This window comes from Sabethes cyaneus, chromosome 3 (assembly GCF_943734655.1).
Source record: "Sabethes cyaneus chromosome 3, idSabCyanKW18_F2, whole genome shotgun sequence".
Classification (NCBI taxonomy): domain Eukaryota; kingdom Metazoa; phylum Arthropoda; class Insecta; order Diptera; family Culicidae; genus Sabethes; species Sabethes cyaneus.
Genome location: NC_071355.1, coordinates 83,895,243 through 83,903,319, shown reverse-complemented (window position 1 = coordinate 83,903,319; position 8,077 = coordinate 83,895,243). Strand labels below are relative to the sequence as shown.

The 8,077-nt window shown below is 39.1% G+C and overlaps 1 protein-coding gene across 1 annotated transcript; it reads right to left on the bottom strand.

The window, feature by feature from the left end:
- Positions 1-269: 269 nt before the first annotated feature.
- LOC128739814 (cytochrome P450 4C1-like) lies at positions 270-4,881 on the bottom strand. Its single transcript, XM_053835315.1, has 4 exons — positions 4,704-4,881; positions 4,454-4,639; positions 2,799-3,422; positions 270-631 (listed from the first exon to the last, which is right to left on the bottom strand). The coding sequence occupies exons 1-4, from the start codon at positions 4,879-4,881 to the stop codon at positions 270-272; spliced, it is 1,350 nt and encodes a 449-aa protein (XP_053691290.1).
- Between the last annotated feature and the right edge of the window lie 3,196 nt (positions 4,882-8,077).

Genomic DNA, 8,077 nt, shown 5'->3' with positions numbered 1-8,077 from the left:
CCGAGTGTCTCTTAAGAATACTTACATTATTATAAAAGTTTACTTAACTCTGTTTTAGTATTTTTAAATTTTTTGATTCTTTGGTATTCACCAGCCGGAAACAAAATTAAACCGTACAATCAAAATGTTGAAATTGTTTTACTTAAGTTTTTAAAATGAAGGCAATATATTATTAAACTAATTGTGATACTCATGTCACGTATAGACGAAATTATAATATAAAATCTGACCAGTTGCTATTGTTGAAGTCCCCCACTAACACTAACCTTTCAAGCGGTTGCAGTAGTACAATCGCGTTTCTCCAAGGATATCGGGCATCCGCCCGTAATTTTTAAGATTATCGAATATTCGATGCCGATGGCATCCATCGTGAGTGACGTTGTCATACGGTATTTTCTCACCAGATGTGCTATCATAACCTTCATGGAGAGCCAAGCGTACCGTACTCCTATACAGTTACGAGGACCACCGCTGAAAGGAAGGAAAGCGTAAGGATGTCTCCGAGCCACCAGCTCCGGAAGGAAGTTGTCCGGATTGAATGTTTCCGCGTCTGGACCCCAGTGTAGTGGATCTCTGTGCATTGGGTAAATTGCTGCAACCACGGTTGTGTTATTGGGAATCGTTGTATTGTCTAGAAAATAAATGTTTATATTTGTGATCATGCTTGTCAACTTGGCAAAGTTGCAGTGTCTTGAAAAGTTCAGATAAACGATCTAGACATTCAATTAAATTCGATTGTCGATTAACATACTTGATTGTCTCAATAGTGGCCTCATCATTAGACAACAGCAAAAGCAAAGCCTTGGGCTTAAACGTCTTTCTAAGACTTGACCCTTCTTTATCGACAGACTTCACAGCCGGCTGTTAGAGTACAGGACAGTTACGGGGCTAGTGCAAAAATCCTACAGACTCCATTTAGCAGCACCGCCTTGCCGAGATTCGAACATACGACAACTGGCTTGTTAGACCAGCATCGTACGTACCTCAAAGTTAACTGGGCGGTTAGACAACAGCAAAAATGATTTTTTCTCACATTTCTCATAGTATTATGTTGTGCAGTGAAGTGCTCTACTCTGGTAATCACAAACTTATAGCAAACAACGCAGAATCCTACAAAAAATCAGAGGGGTTGTGTACAAGACACGACCGCATATATAGGTGACGCAGGACTACGTAAGTCTCTTTGTAGTGATAGTAGCATGTATTCATGCTTGTATTGCGACATTTGCCCCTATTTAGACTACCCCGATTTACACGATTATCACAGTCGAATCTCGCACACGATTTCGCTCAAAGAAAATGAAGTGAAAAAGAAGGGGAAGAAGGAAAAAGAAGTCAAACGCATTAGTAGATCAAACTAAAAGCCACTCTAGTGTCAGATTAACAGTGCAAAATGCGGTACGTTGCATTACATGATTATCACAGTAGACTAAAAGGGGCAATAATCATTCGATTCTTGATGTATACATGCTATATGCAACATATATACATGCTACATGCGTTGTATGTAACATTTATCAAAGTAGTAACATTGCAAACGTTCAATCCTCAAAAGATTGTGCATTTGAAAACAATTTAACAAAATCAAGAACACAAACTATTGCTTTCCTGCTACCCTACTTAAATTAAAGATTGTTTTTATTACTCATGGTTCCCCACGTTGAAGGGATTTTACCAATTCAATCCTATTTTATCAACAGCACATCTTTTCACTACACTTCTAATGAATACGCATGCTTGCCATTCATACAGAATCGAATTATAACCGAACACTTCAGCTGTAGCACATTTTTCCAACACAGATATCAAATTCGCCGAGGTTTAATCGTCTCGCTGTAAAGAATTTACGCGATCTGTTGGGACAACGAATTTGTGTCATTTTTTCTGGCACACTTCCCTAACACAGACATCAAATTGGACTAGGTTTAATCGCGTTCGTAAGAAATCTGTTGGCACGAGGGGGCTTTGTCACTCTCTCTGGCGTACTTCCCAAGCAAGGACATCAAAATGGTCTAGGTTTAACCGCGGTGTTAAGAAATCTTGTTGAAATGAGGAAACTTTGTCGCTTGTTTTGGCTTACTTCCCAAGCACAGATATCAAATTGGTATAGGTTTAGATCATCGTAAAGGATCTTCCAACCAATCACGAAGCGAGAATTCTGGTAAAACATAGGTTCATTATTTTCAATTTTTCAATAGTTCAACATGAAGAATCCATACTTTTCTTCATTTGGGTCAATTCTTAGAAGATTTTCCGATCGATTGGTGTAAGAATATTGAAAATCGATCGGAAAGCCGCTGAGCTATTAGCGCTCAAAACCTTTCATTTTTCGTGACGCTCGCATTTTTCGATTTTTTGGAATGACACCCTATCTCCAAACTTGCCGTAAGACGTAGTCCTACGTCAAAATCATTTTGGCATTTAAAGGTTCCGGTAACGAAATATGTAATCACTTCGACACAATCCTACGCACGAGAAATGTTATATTATACCCTGCCAATCAACAACTTTGGGGGAAAGGCCGAATATACAAGATGATGGGTTGATGTTGATACTTTTGGAGCGAGCATTGGCAGAAGGGCCATTGAAATATGCATAGAACTTATGCTTTTAGTTTTCCATCATTAAGTCAAGAAGCAGTAGGGAAGTTTTACCCCGGTCCGGTTATAAATCATTTTGTTTGATCCAAAACCCCTAAATTTCAGTTTAATTCTACGAAATATGATCTCACAACCTTTCACTTCTTAAAGTATGCATCTGATTTGTTAAGATCGCTTACTTATTCTTATCTATCTTACCGTCTAACTTGATGTCACTGGTTGTAACCCGCGCTACCGCTGGTGCTACCGGAAAAAGACGCAATGTTTCCTTGCAGACCATTTCAGTGTACAACAGTTTTGCTGCATTCTCCACTGAAATTTGCTGTTCTTTTTCGGGGCATTCTTTCATAATTTCCTGGTAAACCCGTTCTTGAATATCTTGATGCACGGCCAGCATGAGTAACACGTTACTAAGAGTAGTGGCCGTTGTGTCAGTGCCTGCGAAGATCATTGTATACAGATGGTCAGGAATATCTTCCTTGGCGAGCTGATTATTTTCTTGGGCCAGTTCTAATAATTTGTCAAGGAAATTTTGCAGTTTTTTGTCGTCCTCATATGTCTTTTGAGCCTTATTTTCAGGTTGGGAAGACAGTACAGCATCGGCATTCCTCGCATTCATTATATTGGTTATGAAAAGTCGGCCCGTTTCCATTATTTCTTGTTGCTTTTTATATGCCTTTGTCATACGATAGATAAAGTTGGGGTATAGTAATGGATTGAATACCCGTTGTGTCACTAAATCGATATATTGGGATTGCAGCTTCAGGTATTGGTCTCCAATTGGCATTCTCTGCAGGTCGAAATCGCACCCAAACGCTGTACCTATAGAGGACGAGAAATAATTAAATTAGGCTGACTCAATCAGGCAAATCCCTTTCCAGTAAAGGGTGTCCCACATCAAATTGCACCACGGAAGAAACGCTGTAGAAAATTACCTATTTGACCGATCCTTTTCAAACTTTCAGACATCCAAATATAGCCCATTAGTAAGCTTTTGGCATATTTGTTTCATTCACCTTCAATACCATAACCGTATGCTCGTACCTTACGCTTAACTCCACTTAAAAAGTTTTGTACAACCTAGCTGCAGCTTCATCTGTACGGAAATTCACTTTTTCTTCATGTTTTCCTCAGACTTGACCTGCTTGGGATGCTTCCGTAGTGCCTGCTTCATAATAACCTAGTATTTTTCGATGGGCCTTAGTTCCGGTGCGTTGGAGGCGTTCATGTCCTTGGGTACGAAAGTGACTCCGTTGGCTTCGTACCACTCCAATACATCCTTTGAATATTGGCACGAAGGTAGATCCGGCTAGAAGACCCTCGTATTGCTTCGACAGAGAAGGCAGATGCTTCTGTAAACATTCCTAGAGGTAGATCTGCCCGTTTACAGTCCCGATAGTCACGAACGGCGCACTCCGTTTACCACATGATGTATTTCTTGGCAAACTATGAAAGTTCCTGCATTCTTACTTCCTCCGGAACATCAAACTTGTGCTGGGTGGGGAAGTACGGTAGCCCCGGAAGCTGCCGGAAGTCCGCCTTGACGTAAGTCTCAACATTCATGATGAAAGAGTTGAGGATTTTCCAGGTGCTTGCGCAAAATAAATTCGCGACGTTGCTTTTCGGGTAATGTCATTTTTCACTATTTTCGAAAAACTAACCGCGATAAAAATAGAGTGTAAACAATACACTCTAAACTACTTCTACTCAAATTTTCAAGAGAAAATACTCAAAGGGTAATTTTCTACAGCGTTCCTTCCGTGGTGCGATTTGATGTGGGACACCCTTTAGAACATATCTGTCTTTAAATAACATGTATGAGCAGGTTCTAAGGTATTTTAAAACTCACTTACAGTAAATAGTGTCCAAAGCGCATAGGGCTATGTTATGAAAAAGGTCCTGTTCATCCTGTCCAACGTAGCTCTCCATTAGATCTGCCATCATTGCACTTTTCTCGTTGAGAACACTCACATGACTGTTCAGGATGGCAGGTGCGAAGGAAAAGTTTAAAATTTTTCGCTGGCCCTTCCATAAGTGTGCTGAAAATAGTAATCATGATTATAATTCAATCAAAAAGTAAATAACAATTCGCATTGGCTTTACCTGGTGCCGAGAAAAGTCCTCGATTTACAAGGAAGAAGTCATACTGCAGGGATTTGTTCAAGCAATGCGGTGAGTTCAGGAAAATTTGCATGTGTTCGGGTTTGTATAGACAAATGTGTACTAAAGGACCCAAATGAATGCAAAGCGGGGACGGATATTTCTGAACGATATTTTTCATTTCCCTAGCTATCGCCTCTGCAAGAATAAATGAAATGTTTCATTATAACTACAACAATAACAATGATTACCTAAAAAAATTGATGCGACTACGTAATTGACCAGACATAGGAAATTCGAACGATAAATCTGCCAAAGTCAGTGAGTCCCCACGAATAACACAGAAAGAAAAATGTTGTTAGCAAAGTCCACCTCAATTTGATCGAGCCATCTAATACGTTGGGCTCCTCTATTACGCCAAAAATAGTCCGTAGTATCTTTCGTTCGATTACGGTAAGTACACGTATTTCTTCCGTAAGCAAAGTCACAGTCTCGAGTCCGTAAGGGCTTTTGGTCTGACTTACGTTTTGTACTTCGTCAGCTTTATACGGCGCGGTATGTTGCGAAACATCTTGCGAAGGGCAAAGTAGGCCTGATTATCAGTTTAAAGCAAAGCCTTGGGTTATAAACGTCTTTAAGGCTTGAGCCTTCTTTATCGACAGCAAAGTCCTACAGACTCTATCAGCACTGCCCAGTCGAGACTCGAACATACGACGACTGGCTTGTTAGATCAGCATCGTACCTCGAAACTAACTGGAAGGGCTCATTAGAGGGAGGAGGGATTATCAGCTTGAATGTGTCGTTAAAGCTCCTCGCGCATGTTGTTGTCGGCGATGACCACAGTTCCTAAATATATGAACTCTTCAACCAGTTCGAGTTCATCGCCGTCAATAATCACTGTCTGTCTGGGAGTTAAGCATTGCTAATGCCTTGCCGGATCTATTCGCGATCGGCAGATGGGACAGTATATTCATGGGCATTCCCAGGCTAGCTCCCGTTTCGCCTCCTTCTGTTATATCACCTTCAGATGCTCATCGAACCCTGTCAACAACCTCGCGTTACTTTGAGACAAGATTGCCTTGCTCGTATCTATAAATGTCAGTTTTTGGTATTAGTCTTGATGCGATTTTCACATTCTGATAGATCCCGGAATAAACATTCCAATCCTTCACTATCTCTGTCCTCCTGCCGGTGCTTGTTACTTGGCGCTTTTTACTTGAATACTTGGCCAAATTTTTTTATTGCTTAGATACTTTTAAGGATTATTTTTCTCCATTGCTTCCGGGCATTTACCGTCACGACCAGTGGTTTTGTAGCACTCAGAGTTTCGTCACCTAGCGTTGCGGTTGTGGTATAAAGAGACTATTCGTCTTCGAGGTTCAAAGCATCTAACTCTTCAAAGAAAGTAGCGTCTTATCCAGTAGGTGCGCGTAGTTCTCGGTTGCCTGCGGATTGTTCAGGCGAGGAGGATGTTTTTGTCGCGCATATACTGCTATGTACATGTACATGAGTGAAGATCGCTGCTATTTACAAAGTTCGATGACCAAATTCCGGAGAAAGGGAGCTCCGCGCTTTAGATCCTATTGCAGGCACTTCTTTCAAGTACCACATCTACTACAGTGGCGGTAGAAAAGCAGAACATGGAGTCGGTTTCGTGGTGTTGTGAAATGGTCGTTGCTTTTTGGATGTCATCGATGTACAGTCTTTTTGGAGACCAAATATCTACTCTGAGCGCTATCTTGTAGTGTTTAAGATTTGCGCATGGTTGTCGAATGTAGCAAATGCTCGCACTGAGGGGACGCTATGTTTCAGCATCCAGTGGTGGACGGCAGATGATATCCCAAGGAACAATTCTAAAACCACTTGGTTTTACTTGAATTTTATAAAGGTTTTATTGCGGTATTAATCATTATCTCTGGTTTTATTGTGGGATTGCGCAATACCAAGAAGATACGAGTCTAAACACACTTATAGCCAGCTAGAAAACCATAATAAAACTGTTAATAAAGCAAATTTATTGTGGTTGCTTTATTACCACGTTAAAACTGGTTGGCTGCACCACGTCTCTTATAAACTTGTGGCGTAGAAATATAAAATGGCGCACCAATCAAAATTGATCTTATTATTAGCAATAAATCCGTTAGTTTTATAGACCTATTAAAACCGTAACACCCTGACCAAACAGTTTTTTTGCTGCTATCATGAAGAATACTAAAGTTCAATACCAACATATTCAACATTTTGCCATATTCTAGTATATTGTTTTAGCTCACAAATAAAAATTCATCAAAGCAAAGTGTTTTGCAGAAAGAAAGTTATTATCAATCGGTTTTCCTATGATAGGAAGCAACTAAAACAATTTTGCTAGAAATTGAGTTCGACTAACTAAATATTTTTATTTTATCAAAACAACCAGTTTTCGAAAATTGCAAAATTTCAGTGGCGCGTTGATTTTATCAACCTATCATATCAATATGCACGATGAAATTAAATGCGCACCTTCTGTAAACCAACGGAATTGCTTAAAATTTATTAAATATTCTATGAGATATTTTATTATGGTCGCTATAAACCAAGCCTATCAGACTGATCTGTCAGTAAACCTTTATTGTTTCTGATCTCGGATATATTTTCAAGTTGACAAAGTTGGCGAACTCATATTTAGCTTTCGCCAGAGCGAAAAGCGTAAAACTTTATTAAATTACGGCGGTGGCTGTCAAGCAGCGAAAGCTTAATCGGTTTTATTGCTGCTTTCAGCAGAGCGTGATACGACTACTTGAGTTTATAACCTCCAAAAAGGTATGGTGTCTTCAGCAAAGTTGTAGAACACATTAAAATAAGCAACTTTATTAATACAGTAGCTCTCTATCTCTTTTCCTTAATGAGCTATAATAAATTTTAATGAAAAATAACACATTTTTCAATTGATTTTTCTGAGATTCCTTTGGAGTGCTCCTGATGGAAATATTTTTTTTATAGATAAAATATAGTACTCTCACCTAATGGTTGTCTGGTTAGTGTGAAGCTGTCCGAAATTGAAAAAAAAGTTTTTATAAATATTGCAATTTTTTTTTCATTTATTTTATAACTTATTAAATATGTGTCCTAGCGACAAATAGTCTTCAGTGGAAATGTATATTTTAGCATACTGAATAACTTTGTAGAACATTGGAAAGCAGTAAAAAAATCGTGTGTAAAGTTATTGAGCATAATTGATTTTTAAGCGCTCCTTTTGATGTAGGACTACGTCTTTATTTACTATACTGGGACTGGGTAGCACTTTGTGAAAACGAAAATAGAAGTGTAACATTGGAATGAAAGATTTCAAATGCGAATAACTACTGAACTACTGAATGAAACTGGACAATTTATATGTC

Excerpts from the sequence above, each read along its gene's own strand:
- LOC128739814 (XM_053835315.1), bottom strand. The coding sequence starts at position 4,881 with ATGAAAAATATCGTTCAGAAATATCCGTCCCCGCTTTGCATTCATTTG. Across the intron at positions 4,640-4,703 it reads AGGACTTTTCTCGGCACCAG|CACACTTATGGAAGGGCCAG; the intron begins GTAAAGCCAATG and ends TACTATTTTCAG. Across the intron at positions 632-2,798 it reads CAGTGACATCAAGTTAGACG|ACAATACAACGATTCCCAAT; the intron begins GTAAGATAGATA and ends TTTATTTTCTAG.